The 25,025-nt window shown below is 31.2% G+C and overlaps 2 protein-coding genes across 3 annotated transcripts in view; one reads left to right on the top strand and one right to left on the bottom strand.

The window, feature by feature from the left end:
* Window positions 1-2,822, bottom strand: part of LOC114325123 (delta(24)-sterol reductase-like) — a 37,339-nt gene extending 34,517 nt beyond the window's left edge. Inside the window, exon 1 of the mRNA XM_028273068.1 lies at window positions 2,534-2,822. Coding sequence (XP_028128869.1) covers window positions 2,534-2,707 — 174 coding nt within the window. The 5' untranslated portion in view covers window positions 2,708-2,822. The remainder of the gene's footprint in view (window positions 1-2,533) is intronic.
* LOC114325124 (uncharacterized) overlaps window positions 1-25,025 on the top strand; it is a 134,823-nt gene that overhangs the window by 39,552 nt on the left and 70,246 nt on the right. The window lies entirely within an intron of this gene.

The following is a 25,025-nucleotide window of genomic DNA, read 5'->3' as shown; positions in this document are numbered from 1 at the left end:
CGGTGCCGTGGTCGAAATATTGTTTAAACAATTTTTTTTAAACAAATTCACAAAAATAATTTTTTTACTTCGAACAATTTTTTTTAGATAATCTGGGACATTCTGAGCAGAAAATGTCTCTTGTGATTTTTCTCTAAAATTGATTGTTGTTGAATTATACGCGATTTAAAATTTGAAAAATGCGAAATTAGCCATGTAACTCGACAACAATCAATTTTAGAGAAAAATCAGAGGAGACCTTTTTTGCTCAGAATAACCCAAATTATCTAAAAAAAAATTGTTCGCAATGAAAAAATTATTTTTGTGAATTTGTTTAAAAAAATTGTTTAAACAATATTTCGACCACGGCACCGCCCGGCACCCTGTGGATGTGTTATAAGGACCTCCTCTTAGTAAGTTTGTGCAAAAAAATCTAATCGAAATAGTTTCGCTAACGGAGGCGACGACGAGTAATACTATAGCGCTAACTGTTAATAATTAAAAATAGCAGCTTTGTCATAGAATAATGGCAAAAATCTCTTCAGAACCTTGAAGAAGGGGTTTGAAACTTGATTTGGTCATTTTTTAAATTTCATAATAATAATTTTAATCGAGTTATTAAGCCTTAAAAATGGCAATTTACGCATTTTTCTAATTTTTAATCGCATATAACTCGACAACAATCAATTTTACTGAAAAATGACAAGGGACCTTTTTTGCTCAGAATGACCCAAATTATCTAAAAAAAAATGTTCGAAATGAAAAAATTATTTTTGTAAATTTGTTTAAAAAAATTGTTTAACCTTCGGATGACCAAGCGGGGGAAATTTGGACCCCAGCGTATGTTTTTCTTTAATAAATTCAAAAGTATTTTCAATTTTTAACTCATTATTTTTTATTTGACTTTAATATCATTCTAGATATCCTCATATTTTGAAATAAAAAAAATTCCCTATATTTTACGAATAAAAATATATTCTGAAGTTGATGTTTAGTAAAATACCGTCTATTATGTGTAATTCCAAGTAGTTTTACGCTAATGACGTCGACTTTGCAAAGTAACAAGACACTTACTCAACATACACACTACACATGACACTAATATTCATGTTGTGACTGGCTGAATGATATAAAGTCCATGCCATAGAAAAAAAACTTCATTTTTTTGTTAATTGTCATTTTTGACATTTTTGACCTGGGGTCATTTCCCCCCCCCCTCTTGGTCATCTGTGTAACAAAAAAAGGTTGGTCATCGGAAGGTTAAACAATTTTTTGATCACAGCACCGCCGGCACCCTGTGGATATGTTATAAGAACCTCTTTTCAAGTTTGTGCAAAAAAATCGAATCGGAATAATTTCGCTAGCGGGGGCGACGATAGTGCCCGGGTAATAAGCATTGATTATAGACACCGTGTCTATAATTAATGATATAAGCCAGTCGCAAACCTTGTGCTTAGTTTTTTATTTAATAGAATCTGAAAAAAATCGAAAATGTTTACTTTTTGCACCCATATTTTCGCCTATAACTCGAGAGACATTGCTCATACAAACAAATTATGGAAGGTAAAAATTTTGTTTTTTAATTTTACATAGATAACATATAATATGACTATAGCTTAAAAATTTAATGTTTATTGATTAAAAAAAGCAAAAATTGGGGAAAAAGTAGAAATTTAGTTTTTTTTTTAAATTTTTTCGACCCCTGAACATAAAACGTCTTTACGCGAATTTATATAAAACACAATATTTTTTACAATTTACAATTTGTAAGAAACGACACAAAATACACCTTAAGGCCTTTAAAATCCGAGTTGGCCTTTTTTTGAAAAAAAAATCACCTAATGTTCAAGTTTTGACAAATCAAAAGTCCTTTTCGCAAAAAATTAATGAACTAGTAGGAGTCAAAAATTGTTTACAATTATGTAATTTTTACAAATTTGAGAAAATTGCTGTAAGTATGTAGGCACTTACAAATAGCATGTGAGACATCATAATTATATAGGAATAACAATCAAAGAAGAAACAAACAGAAAATTGTTTATCAAAGCAATAACAATTTAGTAGTTTAAGAAAATTATTGTGTTTCTACTACATGTACCTGCTTTTGAATATATCCCAATTTTGGAAAAACATAAGAGCCGGATAAATGCAATGGAGATAAGACACTCAAGAATGATGGTTAGAAAAATAAAATGGGATATGGGATAGATTAAGAAACGAGACTATTAAAAGAATGGCCAGTCAAGAACCAATAATGAATAAAATGGCAATGAGACAAATGAACTGGTATGGGCATCTGATGAGGATGGAACTCAACAGGAACCTAACAGAATTACAAGAAAAATCCACGAAGCAAAGAACATCGTAAAAAGAAATAAATATAGACCAGGAAAATAATGGATACAAGTGTATCCAAGAGGGAAAAGTTAAACAAAAATCAATCGAGGAATTTAAAATAATCGCAGCCCAAATAGCCCAAATCCGACACCCTAATTGGGTAAACGGAAGGGGAGAAAAAAAGAAAGAAATTATTGTGCTTCTCCTATGTACCTACCTGGTTCTGCACGTATTCCACCTTCTTCTGATGTTGTCCTGGAGCACTACTCAACTTAAAAACTACCCAACTCCGAAAATAAGTCCAAATGTTATAAAAGAACGAAATCGGCAAGAGGAACAAACACACGAAAACCCACCTATAGTTCACTAGAATATGCTCCACATACCCCATCACTAAACGGAATAAACGAATGTGACATAAAATTGCAGAATAAGTAGTAATTTCCGCGTGAGGCTTGAAGCATAGCCGCGCACGTTCTGCCACAGGTCGCCGGCTTCAATCCTTCGACAATAAAATTGGCCTTGAATGCCGCTACCCGTTACTTACGGTAGGTCCTTATGGTTATACTCCAGGGAAATAAGGAAAAAAAAATTATTGAAAAATCCTTTGTAAAAGGTATAAAAACTTTTATTAAAATCCCTTTAACCTTCGGATGACCAACCTTTTTTTGGACCGTCCAAGTATTATGTAACGCAGGTTAGGGGGGGGGGGTCAAAAATCTTCAAAAATTGCGTTACGCAATAGTTAAACTCCCATAAGAGTGCGTTACGTAGGGGGGGGGGTTAAAAATCTTCAAAAATCGCGTTAAGTAATACTTGAACGCTCCCTTTACACGGATGACCAACGGGGGTCAAAAATGACCCCCAATCAAAAATGACAATTGACAAAAAAATTAAGTTGTTTTAAGAAATAACATAATGTATTCGTAATTTTAATATTACTATTGTATCAATAAATGATAAATAAACATTAGTAAAACATATTTTTAATTACAACTGAAGAAAAACAGGAATCATCGTTCTGAACTTAGAACTAAAGACATTTTAAAATATACACTAATTTACGTCTCCACAGGTTTAAAAAACATTTTTTTTTTTTAATATTGGAATGTTTCTTACATACAATTCCACGTAATAAACGGTACTGACTTAATATAAAATTGGAACATTGAAGCAGTGTTGCCAATCGGCGGATAATTATCCGATTTGCGTATCTTTTTGAGAGTTATTGTCGTATCTTCTTCGTATCTTTAAATAAATCGGATATTTGCGTATCAGTGTATCTACCAATCTACTACAACAGACTATTAACAAAAATAAACTTAAAAAAAAATCCGCTTCCCATTCATATATTCCCAACAACACATTCATTTTCTTTGGTTCCTTCCAAACTTCTATAAATAACCTATATCTTGGATGAATGTTAGCGACATCCGATACTTTTCATGGTAATTATCTAAGACAGATAAGAAGAGACAAAACGACCTGTGCGAATTGTTTTGTTTAGAATTTGAATGCACAAAAATGTTTCAACTTAAGGCATCCAATTTAAATTTCAAAAACAGGGATTCTGCCGTCCGATTTTATTTATGGGTTTTTAGTCTTTAAACTTATGATAGCTACTACACGATTTAGTTTTATTTTTATTTTATGTAGTGCAGTGCTTAAGTAAACGTCTGTTGAAATAAGTTTTGGTTTGTGAAAATACTTTTTTATAATGGATAAATGGTGTTATTAAAAAATGAAGCTAATATGTATTTGTTTCCTAATTTAAAAAAAGTATTTTTATTGCTATTCGTTCTACCATTTTCAAACGCTAATGTCAACGGTGTAATCAGGAAGACCCTAAGGGGGATTACTACTACATACTGGAGGGTCTCTTGCTAGGGGAATGCTGTTAAGCGTATATAGCTCAAAGTACATCCATTGGGAGGGGGTTACAACCCCAAAAACCGCCCTGGTCACGCCACTGGCTAGTGTAGAAAGAGTTTTCAGTAATGTATTCAATATAAAAACAGATAAAAGAAACCTCTTAAATACATCTACAATTAGGGCTTTATGTATTGGCGACAAAAGGTAGTGTCGGTAATACTGGTTGTGTAAAATTTACAACCCCCCTGGTTACGTCTATGAGCATACCTTTTCGTGACAAATAGGATCTTTTTCAAGCGATCATCGGATAATCTAGAGAAATGCGGTTGGCAACACTGCATGGAAGGCCAAGGGAGTTCATCTTTGACCCCAAATTTAGAAAATATTTTTTTTTCGTAAAATTTAGGAAATTTTTAATTGCATAGAGTGATATTAAAGTCAAATACAAAAATAATTAGTTTTAAATTGAAAATATTTCTGAACTTATTAAATAAAACCATGTATTGGGGTCAAAATTTACCCCCTTGCTCATCAAAAGACTAAGGGCTACATCACAACAGAACGTTTTCAATTTTTAACAAAATGATCATCAGTGTTTAGAACAGGTTAATTGAGGGGATTAGACGCTAAGGGGTACAAGTGACAAAATGGTTTAGTTGAGAAAAACGAAGTCAAAGTTAATTTTAAATAGTAAATTCTACAGCGAATTAATCACTTATGGACTTATTTTGAATTAATTTTATGCATTTTATTTATCTAATTGTGAAAGCTTTTTTAAAGTTAGTATTTATTTTCATTCAAAGTACTTGAAATTAAAAAAAAAACGTTTGCACTTGTTCCCCTCTGCTTCAAATTTTGCACTTGTTGCTCTTAATACTTTGTCACCTTTTAATATTCAATACCATACAGACAAAGGGATACAAGCGTAGTTATACCTGTTTGCCGCAAACTCTTTTTAAACATTTCGAAAATAGTCAAACTAGAACTTGCGGAATGTCGCCACCAGTAGTTTATTTCACAAGTATCTCTTTGCCACTAAATTTTTAGTACTATCTAATCTAGTATTATTCTGTGCACGTAACTCATTTTACAATATTTTGTCACTTGTACCCCTTAGCATTTAATCCTCTCAATTGCAAGCTGAGGCCCCAAAGAAATACCAGGATGAGAACCCTTTAAATGGTATAAAGTTATGTTATTATCGCATATTTGCTTAAAATTCCATAGGATGGATAATATTTATAAAGAATTATGCCCTTGGGCGCAGTATAACTTTCCCATCACGTGAGTTGCAAAGCGAGTTGATGTGTCTCTACATGACGACAGTTAGATGGGCAAATACTGTGCCCAAGGGCATAATTCTTTATAAATATTATCCATCCTAGGGAATTTTAAGCAAATATGCATTATAACATAATTTTATACCATTTAAAGGGTTCTCGCCCTGGTATTTCTTTGGTGGCTCAGCTTGCAATTAACATGTTCTTTACACTAATGATGATTTTGTTAAAAATCGAAAATTTTCTGTGATGTAGCCCTTAAAGAGGTTTTAATAAAAAGATTATATACACTGAAAAAAGTATTGTACATAGTATCAATGAACGCCAATCATTGACTTTTTTTACATTGATTCAATGAAAATTTCGTTAATACTATAAACACGTAGTCATTAAGTAATGACCATATTCATTATTACAATGTAATTCTATTCATTAAAAAATAATTAATAGAATCAATAATCCAAGGAATCGTTTTATCTATCCAATGACTTTTTTCATAATACTAATAATTTGTTCATTGTATATATGAAACTATACATCAGGATTATGCGGTTAAATTAATGAATATAGAACGTTGCAATAATGTACAGTGTTCTTTAAATTACGAACTCATTCATTGAATCAATGTTTTCGTAACATTAAATCAATGTTTTCGACTTTGATTAATAACTCGATACATTGTTTTGATGTAACGCAATCATTGTATTAATGTAATATACCTGAATCAATGATCAATACATTGTAGCAATAATCTTGTACATAAACCGATACATTTCATAAAACTCTATAAGTGTTTTTATTGGTGTAAAAAAAACGTGACAACAGTTGCAGCCTCCTAGCAGACAGTCACCCTGCAGACTCTGAGGAGCGGTGTTTGGCACTAGTGATTTGGTTGATTTTTCTAAGGTATGTATTTACATATATTTTTAACTATTTATGAATTATTTTGTTGGATTTCTATAAAAAAAGTTGTACTTCTATTTCCACTTTTGCAGATTGATATGGACTTTGGAGTGGCATTTGGAAATGGAAATGGACTTATTGATGGATGGGACAGCAATTTCGAAAGAATTATCTCCTTTCTTCGGTGTGAAAGTCATATCAAGGATAAAACAAATAAATTTTTATTTGAAAAGATTACCCATGAAGACATTACGGAATGTAAGTACCTATTTCATTATTCAATCCTGCATATCTAGTATTAATTAATTTTTGTTCTCTGTAAATTTTTTCAAAAGCTAATTCGACACATAGGTAAAAGAAAATAGGAACCATTCGAAAATATTTCTAAATGGTATAATCTTATAAAAGATTAGTAAATTAAATATTTAGGTGATTAAACCGTAAATAATTGAAAAATATTATTAACTCTTGCAGTCGGTAGTATCTATCAAAGTAAAAATAAACATCTCAACATCTAGCAATTTTTTTCATGATAAATTAAAATATTTCTATAAAAAAAGTGATTCCCAAAAATACAAAACTATGTTCACTATTTAGATTTATTTTTTTTATAATAATTATTAATATAAATTTTAGATGGCTAACATGCAGCTTTTCTTTGAGTTCTACATCGATATTTTGTACGAACTGATAAAATGGTTAAAAAAAGATCTTAATGGACAACCAAATATATAATAAAATATACCATCAGAGAATTCTAGTAATCACTCTTACATCGGGAAGACCCAGCAAAATGTCGAAGATCATATTAGATTTTTGAAATCAAAGAGTTGCCATTCAACCATTTGTTTTTTGTATAGGTGGTGATAATTAATCCCAGAGAGATGTTGTATTTATGAAGATGTTATTGTAGATGTATTTATTTTCACGATATCAGGTATACATTTTTGATATAATATAAATATATATATTTTTATATATTTTATAAGAACAATCAATTTCTGTTATACTCAGTTATTCAGTTTTTTCCAAATTACATTATAAAAAGTTGTTTATGTTAATTAAAAATGTATGTTTTTTTTTCTTTATACTTATAGATACTTAACATTAGTTTGAGAATCGGCAAAAAATCGTTGATTCAACACTTCAACCTATATTTGTAATATTTATGTAGATATTAAGTCGTCATTTTGTTTACTTATTAACTATTTGTATGTTATATACAAATATACATGAAGATGACATTCACTGAACCAAAAAAGTACTTAAATATAATAAAAAAACATTGATTCAAAAACGGGGAGCATTAATTTTCGTCCAAAGATCAGTATCGTTGGTCCAATGTAAGTAGATTAACTATTGCTCAAAAACATGAACTTCTATGAATTAGTACGTTCATTCAATGTACTTTCTAGTTAATAATTAATGTACCGATACATTGATTCAATGTACCGATCCATTGATTCAATGTACCGATCATTGATTCAATGTACCGATACATTAATTCTTAACTAAAAAGTTCATTGAATGAACGTACTAATTCATAGAAGTTAATGTTTTTGAGCATTAGTTAATGTATCTACTTACATTGGACCAATGACACTGATCTTTGGACGAAAATTAATGCTCCCCGTTTTTGAATCAATGTTTTTTTCATTATATTTACGTACTTTTTTGGTTCAGTGTACCTTTTACAAAGAATTTTTCATTACAAAATTTTGTGATTGATAGTATACAGCCAGCTACAGAAAAGTTCTTTCTTTTCTTTGTGAATATTTAAAAAAAAAAGATTCTTTTAGAAACTTTTAATAATCCTAGAAAACCTACCTGCTTGCTGCCAAGAGTTCACAATTTAGTGCAAAAATCGCGATTTTTTCAATATTTTTTTCACCCCAATAAGCTAAATAGTTGACATAAAATTGCAACATTTGATTTTTTAGAACATTGAAATAGCTTCAAAATAATTACGATTTTTGAAGCTTAAAAAGTCAATTTGTACAACTGTTTTTCTATTTGTTCGGTCTTCCATCAACCTAGGATCAAATGGAATGTTCATTTTCCGGAGATCTGCTTGGATGTTATCTCTCCATCGCATTCTGGGGCGTCCGAGTGGTCTTTTGCCTGTAGGAATCTCCTCTCATACCAGTTTTACAAGTCTCTCGTTATGAAGTCTGTGCACGTGGCCTGTCCATCTAAGTCGCTGTGATTTAATTTCTTGGGCAATATCGGTGTCATCGTAGAGTGCTGTTAATTCGAGGTCCAAAAATTTTTCGAAGTATTTTTCGTTCAAAACGTCTGAGCTTTTCTTCGTTTGATTTGGTCATGGTCCACGTTTCGCATCCATATGTTAGTACAGGTCTGACGATGGATTTATAGATTTTGATCTTGGAACTTCTTGTAAGATTTTTTGATTTTATAAGCTTATCCAGTGCGAATAGACAGCGATTTGCCGATTGGATTCTGTCTTTTATTTCTTCAGTAACATCGTTGTCAGCTGTGATCACGGTCCCTAGATACTTAAAACGTTGTACTCTTTCGAAATTGAAGGTGTTGACCGTCACATTTTGTCCTATCCTGTTTCTTCGTGTCGTTCTATTTGGGAAAAAAGAATGTGTGTGTACTTTGTACGCACGTAAGAAGTTATAATTCTATTATACGATTTCAACGAAATAAATATACTTAAAAGTATATTTGTATTTTATTTAATTAATAAACCAATTTTGATATTACCACTTTCAAAAATTTTTTATTAAAACAACACCAAAAATAAAAAAAAAGGATAACAATCGTCCGTGTCAGGATTTGAACCCGAGACCTTCGCGTTATGTAGTCGAATGCTCTACCAATAACCCATCAGGGTTTTGTTTTTACGGCTTCTGGGACGTAATTACAAACGAAGGTGACAAATAGATCAAGTGACGTATTAAATATAAAAATGTTTAAAATACTTATTATCTTACTCCCAAGGAAGACAAATCCAAAGACACAAAAATTATAAAAAATATATTTACTAAAAACACTAATATATTATTTTCAAACCTTAGTTGCGCTGATACATACATAACTTGGATGCTTTAGCAACTAACAACATACTGTCGGTGTGCGCATGCGCCAGGGAATGTAAAAATTCACCCTCGTGCCTAAAGCAGTATAACTTCAAAAATAAAATAAAAAGGAAAACTCGTTATTTGTTAATAACTATTATTAAAATTAACCTAGAACATTGATTAACTAGTTTTGATGGGAAATAAGCCACAATTTTATTAAAAAATGATTTTATTAACGTTTCGATGCTCAAATTGGGCGTCGTTGTCAAAATACAATATTTTTTGTATTTTGACAACGACACCCGATTTGGGCGTCGAAACGTTAATAAAATCATTTTTTTAGTAAAATTGTGGCTTATTTCCCAAATGACGTAATATTTTTAAGCTTTTTCATTGTTCTAAAAAATAAAATTTTGTGATTTTCTATATACAGGGTGGGGCATTAGTGTGACAAAGTCCAATTAATCGTTTGTCGTAAGAGATACGAAAAAAAGTTATTTAGGTAAAAATTGGGGCACACATAGTACCATAATTTAAAAATATTTTCAAATATACAGGGTCGTCTGTATTGACAGGGTGACACAAAGTTATGTTTTTTTTAATGGAACACCCAGTATATTTTTACATTTTTGGATTCTTCTCGATGTTTCCTTTCTTAAAATATATGGTTTTATAATATAATATTATACGAGGTAGTTTAAAAGTTAATTACGTTTTTTTGTTAATTTCGCAGCAAAATCTACACCCTGTAGAATTTTAGTAATTTGACATCAAATTTTTATTTTATGTTCAAAGGATTTTTAATATAGTCTACTATTGTTGGACATTAACAGTATAGCGAAATGTTTAATTTTAGTATACAGGGTGGGTCGAAAACCGGAATGAGTATTTTCTGAGTTTTCTTAAATGGAACACCCTGTATTTAAGTATTGTAATGAAATGATATCTTATGGTACTTTTTTATTTCTTAAGCGTTCCCTATACCTAAGTGCTTTAATTTGTAAGTTATTCGTGATTCTTTAAGCCAAACATTAATTGTAAGAAAAATTACGTGAAATTTTAATAGGTGGCTGTGAAAATATTTAATCAAAAATAATTTTTGGAAAAGAAAATACATCATAATCTAGTCTGATCCTTAATTTATTACTATTGGATGAAATATCCAAATAAATTCGTAGTTAAGGTTGTTGGTGCGCAAAATATGAATAAAAACATACAATATTCTACCTAGTCGGCTATGACACTAAATTTCCTTAAAAATTTGACATTATACTATTTTTATAGATCCAGTTGCTTTGTTACCATTACTAATATGTATTTTTCTTATGAGAAACTGATTAATAAGATTTTGGTGCTAGTGGAATATAACAAAAATGTGCCAGTAGCAATAAGAATTTTTCATCAGAAATTCCCTGATAGACGACAACTAAGAAGAGAAACGTTTAAAAATATACTAGAACGGTTTCAACGGACTGATCACTTAGATTATGATAAATCTGCTCGAATAAAAACTATTGTAAGTGAAGAAAACAGCAATTAAATGTAATCCTTAGTGTCACTGAGGATCTGCATATTGGTACAATCGTTCTTACAATCTAAGTATCTAGTCTGTTGAAACCGTTTTAGTATACTTTCAAAAGTTTCTCTTTTTGGTTGTCACTACTTGGCAAGTAGCTAATTTTTGTTATACTCTCCTAGCACAAAGCCATTTTAATCCGTTCCTCATTAGAAAAATTAATATTAGTAATGGTATCAAATCAACTGGAACTATATAAATAGTATATTGTCAAATGTTTAAGCAAATTTTGTGTCATAGCCAACTAGGCAGAATTTTGTATGTTTGATTCATATTTTAAGCACCAACAACCTTAACTACGAATGTATTTGGATATCTCATCCAATATTAATAAATTAAGGATCAGGCTAGATTATTATGTATTTTTTTCGAAAAATTACTTTTTATTGGATATTTTCACGGCTACCTAATGAAATTTTACGTAATTTTTGTTGCAATTAATGTTTGCTTAAAGAATGAAGAATAACTTACAAATTAAAGCACTTAGGTATAGGGAATGCTTAAGAAATAAAAAAGTACCATAAAATATAATTTCATTACAATACTAAAATCCATTTAAGAAAACTCAGAAAATACTCATTCCGAGTTTCGACCCACCCTGTATACTAAAATTAAACATTTCGCTATACTATTAATGATTAACAGTAGTAGACTATACTAAAAATCGTTTGAATGTAAATAGAAAATTTGATGTCAAATCACTACAATTCTACAGGGTGTAGATTTTGCTACGAAATTAACAAAAAAACGTAATTAACTTTTAAACTACCTCGTATAATATCACAAAACCATATATTTTAAGAAAGGAAACATCGAGGAGAATCCAAAAATGTAAAAATATACAGGGTGTTCCATTTAAAAAAACATAAGTTTGTGTCACCCTGTCAATACGGACGCCCCTGTATATTTGAAAATATTTTAAAAATCTGATACTATGTGTGCCTCAGCTTTTACCTAAATAACTTTTTTTCGTATCTCTTACGACAAACGAGTAATTGGACTTTGTCACACTAATGCCCCACCCTGTATTAGCTTTTTAAAGAGGTGCAAAAAATCGAAAAAATAGCGTTTTTTGCACTAACTTGTTAATAATTAAACAACGGCTAAGAACTATTGACAGAAAACATATAGCTTCTGTTTCTATATGTTTACAGTAACCGTCAGTAACGAAAAAAGTTATCAAAGACCTGGATTATTCAAAGTTCCGAGACAAATCCTATTTGCCTGGACTATTAGTCTTCTCCACATATTATGGCATAATCTTAACTGTGGTCAGGCGAAAATTTACGATATATCAAAAACATCGGACGAGGCACAATAGAAACATTTCTACCCCCAGCCGCCAGTTTTGGCTGTGATTTTACCTGAGAAACTCAATCCCAAAACATCATGTATTATCCCTGACTATAGATGGGATAAGCTCACATTGTTAGAAACGTAAATACTGGTGTACACTGTAAATACAATTTACAAAAATGACTAAGTATAAAAATAAATCTTTGAAAATTTCTTATACTAAAAAGTTTTTTATATAGGGCAGGTGGGGCTAAAAGACCGCTGTCTTTGTTTATAAGCAATATTTCTTACACTTTTGTCGCAGTATTATACACTTACAGTCCCTGGCTATATTATTATGACCACCTATGAATTTTTTTAAAAATCAACTATTCCACTAAGTACATTTTGTTTAAAATTTATTTTTAAATTTAATATTGTTATATAATATTAATGTTATATTTTTATATATAATATATAATGTTATATGTTTATAATATTTTTAATAATAAACAGCAATAAAATATTTGAAAATATTACATATTTACATATTTTTTAATATTTTATAGAATTCCTAACCTTAATCACATAGAAAATATTTGGAAGCTTTTAAAACCAGAAATTTCCCGTGAAAAGGTCACAAACAAAATTGTTTAGATTGAAGAACTAATATATCATTGGAACCACAATGACAAATGGAAGCAAAGTAAATTTAACTGCATTCAAAGTATGCCAGACGGGTACTAGCGGTAATCAAAGTTAAAGGGGGCTCAACAAAATATTACAAAATATATAAATATGGGATATTTTCAAATATGTTTTATTGCTATATATAATATATTTAATAATAAACAGCAATAAAACATTTGAAAATATCACATATTTATAGTTTTTTAATAAATATTTTGTTGAGCCCCCTTTAACTATGATCACCACTAGTACCCGTCTTGGCAAACTTTAAATGCAGTTAAATTCACTTTGCTTCAATTTATCATTGTGGTTACAATGATTATTAGTTCTGTAATCAAAACAAATTTGTTGGTGACCTTTTCACTGGAAATTTCTTATTTTAAAAGCTCCCAAATATTTTCTATGGGATTATGGTCAGGAATTAAATAAATTATTAAAAAATATATTAATATGTAATATTTTCAAATATTTGATTGCTGTTTAGTATTAAATATATTATAGTTAACGCATAACATTAACATTACGTAACAAAATTAAATTTAAAAATAATTTTTGAACAAAATGAACTTATTGAAATAGTTGATTTTTATAAAATTTAAAGGTGGTCATAATAATATCGCCAGGGATTGTATATGCAGTGCATTTGTATTTGAGTAGTATCGTTAAATTTCGAGTAGTGAACATCTATCTATCAGCGAGGTTCCTACAGCCTCTGCCGCTTCTCGCATTTCGACCGCCATCGTTTTCTGTCCATCCATTCGTCTTCTTTGATGGCTCTATCTTTCATGATGTACCGTACATTTTCTTCCCAGGCAACTGAAGGTCTTCCCCTTCTTCTTCTTTGGTGTGGTATGTAATTTAAAGCTTTCTTTGGCCATCTATCTTCATTCATTCGTTTCACGTGACCATACCACACTAGTTGTCTAGTTTCAATTTTATCTACACTGGAATATACAGTATGTGTCCTCCTTCTAATATCTTCATTCCTGATGTGATCTTTTTTAGATATACCACACGCTCTCCTTAGATAATCCATTTCTACTACTTCTATTCTTTTCCTATCTTTTTTTGTCAGTAGTGAACATACTAACTAAACATTTTGTTGGAATTTAGTTACGTGGTTTTACAGGTTAATTAAACTTTTAATATTAATAAATATATTGAATTTTCTCGTCCTCCAATAAAAAATGGGACCTAAAAGTGCAAGAACTCCAAGCCATAAATCACTTTAAATATGTAGATGTATTAAATTGGAGAGTTCCGTCGTAGATTTACATTCTAGTAACAAGTAATAAAAGAAAAGGAAACAATTTATATAATTCAATTTAGCAGTAGATAAAAATAGATCACTTTTTCTTTCAATAACAGCGAAGAACAGGGCCTATTTTACCACTAGGCCCTTGGGGCTCCTTCCTCGGGCCTGCATCAAAAAAAAATTTATTGTAATAACAAAATAAATTTTCAAAATTCTTTCATTTTACGAACAGGAAATGATAAATGATAACAATAAAAGTTATATTCATAGACTATAATTCGTTATCATTTTTTTTAAAGGACACGTTTTACAAAATCTTCAAAGTATGATGACCTTTTTGATTGAAAATAACACCATATCGATATATTTACAAATGTAGAAACGTTGCTTAAAATTTATGTATGTATTTACCAGTGGCGGCTCGTCTTAGGGGGCTACCGAGCTATGGCACTGGCTCTGAAAAATATACATATCGGAAAATATAATGATGGATAAAAATACTTTTATTTTTACTATGCTTTTTTTAATATCAATGCATTATCTACATACATTATTTATCATTATGTAATTTATTCTCCACGAAAATACAAATAATTCCTGTGAGTTGCTCTCTACCCGAGCACCATTCCGTATGGCTCGAGATTTGACTTAAAAGGGATACCTTCTCACTTCTCACTCCAAACAAGGGATACCTTCTGCTTCAAAGATGTCTGTAGTCACTCTAATGGTATGTAGAGGTCCATTATCATGCAATAAAATTAAATTTTCTCCTGTTGCACCTCTCCAGTGCCTAACTACAGGTTGTCAACATACCAGTGAGCAGTTAAAGTTGATTGGATGTGGATGAAAATTAAAGGAGTTTTATTACGGATTACAATTCCTCTCCAGAACATTACACTTCCCCTTGTATATTTGTGAACAGATCTGACAGTTTTCGTTCTTGCTTGTCTTCCTCAACCTCTAAGTACACGATTTCGTGGGTCATCTGATTTTACACAAATCCTGACTTTTTTGGAAATAGCACATTTTGTCAATTCCCAATGTTCCAGTTTTGGTGGTGAAGGATGAAAAATTAAGGCAATTAAAAGAAATTATCGGGACGTGAGGACGCAGGACTGGAAACTACTCCACTGCGAGAAATCTGGTCCAGGATATATCTGGACTTTCTCAATAGAAAATCCATCCATAAAGGCCTTGAAAAAAATTTAACTTCAGATCCCCCCTCGAATTTGGTCAGGTCATCATCAGACCAAAGGATGCCAGGAGAAAGGAAACATTTTCTTCCTCTGACCAATCAAGGCCGAAGAAAACGTAAACAAGGGGAGAGCGTTCAAACTCTCCGAAAAGTTTAAGCGGACCAGCCAAAGTCCTCTTCTTCTTCACAAGTTCGGCAACCGCGAATACGGAATGATAGGCAGTTGATAACACCTCTAAAGTAATTTGAATACTTAGCAAATCTAATAAGAGAGTTCTTTATTCTATCGGTTAGCTTTTTTACATTTATTAATTCAAAAAAAAAAGAAAAAGTTTTTTGCCGAAGTCGCTAATCGCATATTTCAAAATCAGTATAACAAATGAATAAAAATACTAATATGGCATTATTAATGCCATACTCTGCATAGAGTACAAAGACTCGTTTCATATGGGCTCTCTGAACCGCAAAGTGAAAAGTTTTCCTGGCGGTGCCTTTTGGTATGTTATACCTGGGTTAAGCAGAAAGCTTGAATTGAGTCGAAATTCATTTCGCTTATTCCCCGTTAGAGGGCGTTCTATCCATACTGCGATATAAATTATTTTAATTTATATCGACAATCTACGGTCGGAATGGTAAAAATCTGTCTTCCTTAGAGCCTCCTTGACAACAGGTGGACCTAGAAATAGTACTATCGGGGGATGGAGGAAGACAGATTTTAATCAAAACGAAACCGTAGATTTTCTTATTTAATAAAAATACTCGTATTATACTAAATAGTCCAGAAAGCCACTGCGCATCCGCTAGGAAAAATATTCCGATTCGGATTATTTGCACAATCTTACTCACAAAGGACCACTTTTAACAAATTTGCATGTTGCCAGGTCCAAAAGTGGGTCAAAATTTTTTTAAAGGTCTTTTTTTTGTTTTTTTTTTTCCTAAAATTATTTTTTTGCATCGAACAAAGATTTTTTGGGTTTTTTGGATCATTTCAAACAGAAAAGGTCTGAGTGACTTTTCTCTAAAGTTGATAGTTTTTGACATATAAGCGATTAAAAATTGCGAAATCGGCCATTTTTAACCCTCAGAAACTAATGTGAAAAACTGAAAATTTCGATGTTGCCAAAGTAAGAATATATTCTTTGAACATCGATTGACGAAGTCCTGCAGATAGTCCGTTCTTTAACGGTAAAATATTGCAAAATCTCTAAATTTTAAAGAACCGCTTGGATTGACATGAAATTTGGCATACACATAGCTAACAAGTCAAAGAAAAAAAGTGATATTGTGCCGATATGTGCTTTTGCCCTGGGGGTGGTTTTCACCCCCTCTTGGGGGTGAAAAAATATTCGTCCAAAGAAAGTCAGGAAATGGATAAACTGGCTAATTTTAAGTAACTTTTGTTTTATAGAGTTTTTTCACTAAGTCAATACTTTTCGAGTTATTTGGCAGTGAATATGTTCATTTTTTCAACAAAATAACCACGCTTTTAGACGGTTTTTCGCAAATAACTCAAATAGTAAGTATTTTGTCGAAAAAACATTCTTAGCAAAAATATAGCCTGTAAAATTTTTTAAAAAATGGTGTATATATCACGTCTCTACACCTAGTAGAAGCAGAGTTATAGCTAATGAAAAATAGGTTCATATTCGTCAAATTCCAAATGGAATACTTTAACGTGAAATAACCAAAAATGCACATTTCGGGGAAAACTCATTACAACTTATTTAAAGTGTTTAAAAAAGCTTCATTTTTGTTTTATAAAAAAATTTCTAGCATCAAAAGTAAATAAGTTACGCTCAAAATAAAGTTAGTCCCTTTTGGTTTTGGTAAAAAAATCGAGAAAATCACCCCCTAATTAGTATCTTAAATGAACTTAATCGTTACGACTTCACAAGTTTCTTGACTCGTGTATATATTGCTTATATGATCTGTAAGTTTCATCGGTTCAAAGTCCTTATTATTGAAAGGGCTGTAGTTAAAAGGGGTTGAACGAGTCACTGATCATGAATGTATGCAAATTTAGAAACACCAAATCTTAATCAATTTTTGTCTAACAGAAAAACAAAAAAATATATGATATTCAGAAATGCAAATCTGACTTTTTTTTGTTTTTCGAGATTTTTGGTATCTCTAACAATTTTTAAGTTATTTTGAAAAAAAAAATGTTTTTCAAAATTTAAATTTTAAAAAATTTTACTTTGAAACCAAATTTTTTCAAAAATAAGCACTTTGAATCGATGAAACTTACAGATCATATAAACACAACATAAGTAAAATCATTTCTGGAGCGGTAACGATTAATTTCATTTAAGTTGCTAATTAGGGGGGGTCTTCCCGATTTTTTTTTGCAAAGGCAAAAGGGACCAACTTTATTTTGAGCGTAACTTACTTAAATTTAATGCTAGAAACTTTTTGTAAAAACAGAAATAAAGCTTTTTTTAAACACTTTAAAAAAGTTATAATGGGTTTTCCCCAAAAAGTGCTTAATTTTTTGGATATTTAACCTCGAAATATTCTATTTGAAATTTGGTGAATATGAATCTATTTTTCATTGGCTATAACTCTGAGTCTACGAGATCCAGAGACCTAGCGCATACACCATTTTTTTTTACTTTTTTATAAGCTATATTTTTGCTAAGAACGTTTTTTTCGGCAAAATACTTACTTTTTGAGTTATTTGCGAGAAACCGTCTAAAAATATGGTTATTTTGTTGAAAAATGAACATATTCACTCGCAAATAACTCGAAAAGTGTTGACTTGGCGAAAAAGCTCTATAGAACAAAAGTTACTTAAAATTGGTCAGTTTACCCATTTCCGGACTTATTTTGGACATATATTTTTTCACCCCCAAGAGGGGGTGAAAGTCACCCCCAGAGCAAAAGCACACATCGGCACAATATCACTTTTTTTCTTTGACATGTAAGCTACACGTATGCCAAATTTCATGTCAATCCAAGCGGTTCTTTAAAATTTAGAGCAAAAACCGTGAAAGAATGGACTAAGAGATTTTGCAATACAATATCGAAAACCCCTTTGTTTTTTAATTGCCAATCAACGGGCGCTTGATTGGCAACCGTTGCATGTATATTTATGTAACATGCGTAAATATATGTATGTGCGGAAAAATGGTTCGATTCAATTTTGTTCACCATCTTGCTTGAAAATATTCCCTCTTAACAAATTTGTATGTTGCCAGGATCAAAAAGTCTAAAAATTTTTAAACGTTTGTTTTTTGTTTTTTCCTAAAACTAATTTTTTTGCATCGGACAAATTTTTTTAGGTTTTTTGGTTCATTCCAAATAGAAAATATCTTAAGTGACTTTTCTGTAAATGTGATAGTTTTCGAGATATAAGCGGTTGAAAATTTAAAAATTGCAAAATCGGCCATTTTTAACCCTCAAAAACTATGTAAAACACCGAAAATTTCAATAATACCAAGGTACGTAGATATTCTAAAAATATCGATTGATGAAGTCCCGAAGAGCTTTTTGCAATACAATATCGAAAACCCCTTTGTTTTTAATTGCTAGTCAAACGGTCGCTTCCTATTTTTAACCGTTGCATGTATTAAGTATACAACATTGTAATACGCGTAAATATAAGTGCGGAAAAATATTCTGATTCAATTTTTTTCACCATCTTGCTTAAAATGGTTCCCTATTAACAAATTTGCATGTTGCCAGGGTCAAAAATGTATCAAAAAAATTTTAAATAATTTTTTTAAACTTAAAATGTTCTCCGATTACATATACACATGCAACGGTTGAAAATAGTGTCGCTCCCTCTTGATTAGCAATTAAAAAACAAAGGAATTTTCGATATTGTATTGCAAAAAGCTCTTCGGGATTTCATCAATCGATATTCTTAGAATATCTACGTGCCTTGGTATAATTGAAATTTTTGGAGTTTCACCGTTGATTGAAATATTAATACGGGTATTAATATTTCAATCAATATTAATACGGGTATTAATATTTCAATCAACGGTTTCAATAGTTTTTGAGGGTTAAAAATGGCCGATTTTGCAATTTTTAAAATTTCAATCGCTTTCTCGAAAACTATCACATTTACAGATAAGTCACAGAAAAGGTCTTTTCTATTTGGAATGATCCAAAAAACATAAAAAACTTTATTCGATGCAAAAAAAATAATTTTAGGAAAAAAACAAAAAAAAACGTTTAAAAAAATTTTGACCCACTTTTGGACCTGGCAACATGCAAATTTGTTAAAAGGAGTCCTTTTTGAGTAAGATTGTGCAAAAAACCCGAATCGGAATATTTTTCCTAGAGGATGCGCAGTGGCTTTCTGGACTATACAAAATAAACGTTTTTCTGGAAATATTAAAAAATATATAGGAAGTAACGGAAACACCGGAGATAATTTACTATTCTAATTAGGAAATAAGCCACAATTTAACTTGATTAATATTTTGTATTTTGACAACGGCGTCCAAAGTGGAAGTCGAAAGGTTAATAAAATCATTTTTCAAGTTAAATTGTGGCTTATTTCTCAATTAGAATAGTAAATTACATAGATGCCACAAAGAAATATAGGCCAGGGAAATAGGACAAAAATATACCCTGTTCGTGACACTTCAGCAGCCAGGGTACTGAAGCGTTTTTTCTACAAGTAATCCCTATAGGAAAAAATTGTTAGTTACAATTTGCGTACGAACTGCGTAGGATCTGGCGGCTATTTTTATTTATAAACAATTAAGTGTCTAAAAATGGCATTTTTCCCTTTTTTTCAAATCAATGAAAAACAGTGAAACTTATGACTTTTTTAGTACTAATATCTTTGAGATTATGGAAAAATCTTTAAAATGACATATTACAAAGTTTGATATACTCATTTATTGTTAATATAATTGCGAAAAAAGGTCGGAATTGCAAAAAAAATATTTTCGCATTAACTGTTGTAAAAATTAGGGTACAGGTTTGAAATTTTTGTCAAATGAGGGTTCTTTGGAGCTTAATATGTGATAAAAATTTCAAAGCGATTCATTCAATTGTTTAAGATTTTATTCGAATTGTTTATCTCAGAGAGCATTTTTTTGCAATAACATAAGTCAGAAAAAAATGACGTTAGAACCATTCCACAGGTGTCAAATGGAAGAGCATGAGCTATGTTTTCAAATTGGTTTAAAAAAAGCGAATAAAAAATGCATTTATTAGTAATAAATAATTATGCAAAAGTATCGTAAATCTTTCCTTATAAACTTTTTGTAAAACTTTTTCCAAAAACATTAACTTTTTTACCCTGTTTTAAGTGCACAACTACCAAGTAATGTTATTTATATCATAATTGATAAGAAATTGTAATAAATATATATAATTTCTTATATAACAAAATAAAAAGTTTATAAGGAAAGATTTACGGTACTTTTGCATAATTATTTATTACTAATAATTGCATTTTTTATTCGCTTTTTTTAAACCAAGTTGAAAATATAGCTCATGCTCTTTCATTTGACACCTGTGAAATGGTTCTAACGTCATTTTTTTGTGACTTATGCAGTGGTGTCATGGTGTGGGTGGGAACGCCGTTCCCACACTGGTTAAGAAAAGAAAAAAAAATAAATAGAGAATTTAGGTTTTGTAAACAAAAATTAGCAGTGCGTTCCGGCACTGCTAATTTTGCCATGACACCACTGGACTTATGTTATTGCAAAAAAAATGCGCTCTGGGATAAACAATTTGAATAAAATTTAAACAATTGAATCAATCGCTTTGAAATTTTTATCACATATTAAGCACCATAGAACCCTTTGTTTCTAATTCCATTGGCGACATACACCAAATTGAACAAAGCTCGTCTCGAAAGCTAAATTATGAAGATTATTTATCTCCAGTTAACTGTCATTTAAGTAATATTCGTGCGACAGACTTCCTTACTAAAATAGACCACCTTCAGTGTGTACAAAAAAACTGGGGGAGTTATCAGAAATTATATACGGATGGTTCAAAAATGGAAGGAAAAGTTGGATATGCTATATATTACCCACAAAAAAGTATAAAAATAAACAACAGATTACCTGATAAAATGACAATTTTCACAGCTGAACTCATTGCAATCAAAGAAGCATACAAAATATGTATTAATCAACAAGAACTCAATTATGTTATATTTACAGACTGCCAAAGCATTGTAAAGACATTGAAATATAATGTACATAATTTTGCAGAAAATTATATCATCAGTGACATCATAGCAATGAACAGTGAAGCTTTGAAATCGGGCAAAAATATAATATTGTGTTGGATAAAAGCACACATTGGTATAAAAAACAACGAAATAGTAGATGATCTGGCTAAAAAAGCAACAACGAAGGAATCCACTCTGCATACTTATCAACTTCCTATGGGAGACATAATTTCTATTATGAGATCTATCAAACGGACGAAATGGCAGGAACAATACAATAATTCAGACAAAGGAAATTATTACAAAAAAATCCAGCCTACACTTCCCATCAAGACATGGTTTAATCAAGTTTCCAACAAAGGCTTTATCAAAACTATTTGTCGAATAAGAAGTAATCACTGTCTGACTCCAGCCTACAAAAGAGAAATAGGACTTGTAGATAATGATGAATGTTTATGTGGAGAGCTAGCTGATCTACAACATATGCTATTAGAATGTCCTTTACATTTTATTGAAATATCAAACTTTTTTGCCAATCTAGTTCAAGTTAATGTACAATTTCCTTTTAATCTTATATACCTTTTACAATCAAACAATCTAGATGTTTATAAAATTTTGTACAACCATGTTAATTGTTTAAAATTAAAGCTCTGAGAAAAAAAAATAAAAAAAAAATAAAAAAAAAAATAATTAAATAAAATAAAAAGTTACTAAGATCTAAACCTCCGCGAGGTTGAATCGGGTTTAGGTCTTAGCTCGATATAAAAAAAAAATAAAAAAAAAAAAAAAAATGTAATAAAAAAAATGTTAAAAAATATAATAAAAAAAATAATAAAAAAAAACAGAGTAAAAAAAAACAGTAAAAAAAAAAACAGTAGTACTAATAGTTTTAAATTTAGATACTAAGCATATATTTTGTAAAAGAGAGAATTCAAAACACATTGACTGGCCAGTTGGTTGCTTAAACCAGTGCCAATAAAACATAAACACACACACATAGAACCCTTATATGACAAAAATTTCAAAGCTGTACACTAATTTTTACAATAGATATTGCGAAATTAATTATTTTGCAATTCCGGCCTTTTTTCGCAATTATATTAACAATAAATGAGTATATCAAACTGTTTAATACGTCATTTTAAAGATTTTTCCATAATCTCAAAGATATTTGTACTATAATAACCATAAGTTTATATAACTGTTTTCCATTGATTTGAAAAAAAAAGTGAAAAATTCCATTTTTTGACACTTAATTGTTTATAAATAAAAATGACCGCCAAATCCTACGCAGGAAATAGTTACAATTTGCTCTTATAGGTATTACCTGTCGAAAAAACGCTTCAGTACCCTGGCTGCTCGAGTGTCAAGGGAAAAACCTTATTACCCTGGACTAATAGCTTCTGAACGATACCAGAGATAATTACACTAAACAAAAATATTATTATTTGTTAATAAAAATGAACTTCCAGTAATAATACTTCTAGTAGTAATTATTGGGTCATTGCTTTTTAAGATTGTTTTGCAAACTTTTAACGATAGTATTGCAATACGTTCTTATCACCAAATAACAAGCATAAAAGTAGTTAATTGATGTATTTCTGAGTCACTGTGCTTTACGCACCATTACCGTTGTGTTCAAGTAAACAATACAATACAATAAATAGTACGTAAAATATATTTTTATTAAACAGGGGTTTTAGACCAGGGCATTTAGCACTAAAAACACCCGAATTAATAATTTTTTAAATACAGCACCTAAAGACATGCAGTTTTTTGCATTATGTTCAGGATGACGTCAGGAAAAAAGTCTACTATTCAAAAATGGGTGGAAATGCATAATTGCATTGTAAAGTGCATAAAATGCATCCAAAATTGCATAAATATAAAAATAAAGTCAAAATCAGTATACTAAGGAACAAAATTTATTATTTGGGGGGTTTTTGGGGTCACTGAATACGATTACGCCATCAGAACTGATCCCCGGTGCCCAAGGTCAGTGCAAGAGACGTCATCTTCTGGAGTTTCGATGGTCTACGGCATTAAATCGATGCAAACGGATTACTTCCGTGTTTTAGGGGTCACTAAGTACTAATATACCATCAGAATTGACCTAGGGAATACCTGGTGCCCAGGGTCGCTACTAAGGCATGTCATCTTCTGGAGGTTCGAGGGATTTCGGCACTAAATTGATGTAACTGGATTACTCGGGGGGTTTTTGAGGTGGTTAAACACGAAGATGCCATCAGGATCGTGACCCGTCAAAATAGCCCGGTCAAAACAGCCCCGTCAAAAAAGCCCCGTCAAAATAGCCCGAAGACAAAATAGCCTCGACAAAATAGCCCGCAAACAAAATAGCCCCGACAAAATAGATCTCACACAAAATAGCCCCGGTCAAAACAGCCCCGGCTAAAATAGCCCCGGTTAAAACAGCCTCTTATAAACAATTACATAATTATTTATACAAGGTGTCCAAAAACTTTTTTTAATTTAAATTATTTGACAAAAAAAAAAGAATGTGTTTAATTTATTTAATTTTAAATGCATTTTACTGTTGCCCGAAAACAGAAAAAAATGTTTATATTATAAATAAACATTGATTTTCGCTTAACTTAAATATTCAAACTTCCAAGAGGCAGGGAAGACAGGACTCGAGTTCTCTGAAAAGACCATTTTTATTTAATGTTGTTAAGATAAACATCTGAATAGAGGATAATTACCATTTCCGAAAAAATGTTTTTTTAAGGAATTATTTCATGATAAATTTTGAAGGGAGCTTTTTTGTCGGGGCTATTTTGTCGGGGCTATTTTGTCGGCGGGCTATTATTCCGCGGCTATTTTGTCTACAGGCTATTTTGTCGGAACTATTTTGTGTGCGGGATATTATGTCGGGGCTATTTTGTCGGAGCTTTTTTGACGGGGCTATTTTGACGGGGTACCCATCAGGATAGACCTTAGGATCACCTGGTGCCCAAGGCCACTGTAAGGGACGTCATCTTCCGGAGTTTCGAGGGCTTTCGGTATCAAATTGATGCAAACGGATTACTTGCGCGTTTTTGGGGTTGCTAAACACGAATATGATATCAGAATTGGACTCCGGAGTATCTGGTGACCAGGATCGCTATTAGGCACGTCATCTTCTGGAGTTTCGAGGGCTTTCGGCATAAAATGGATGCAAATGGATTACTCGGGGTCTTTTTAAGGTCGCTAAACACGAATATGCGATTAGAACAGACCCGCGGAGCACCTGGTTCCCAGGGTCACTGCAAGGGACGTCATCTTCTGGAGTTTCGAGCAATTTCGACACTAAATTGATGCAAATGGACTACTGAGGGGTCCTTGAGGTCGATAAATACGAATATGTCATCAGAACCCAATCCCGGAAAACCTTGTGCCCAACGTTATTGCTAGGGGCGTCATCTTCTGGAGCTTCGAGAGTCTTCGGTACTAAATTGATACAATCGGATTACT

Source organism: Diabrotica virgifera, chromosome 5 (genome assembly GCF_917563875.1).
Source record: "Diabrotica virgifera virgifera chromosome 5, PGI_DIABVI_V3a".
NCBI classification, from domain to species: Eukaryota; Metazoa; Arthropoda; class Insecta; order Coleoptera; family Chrysomelidae; genus Diabrotica; species Diabrotica virgifera.
This window is presented reverse-complemented; position numbering and strand designations above follow the sequence as displayed.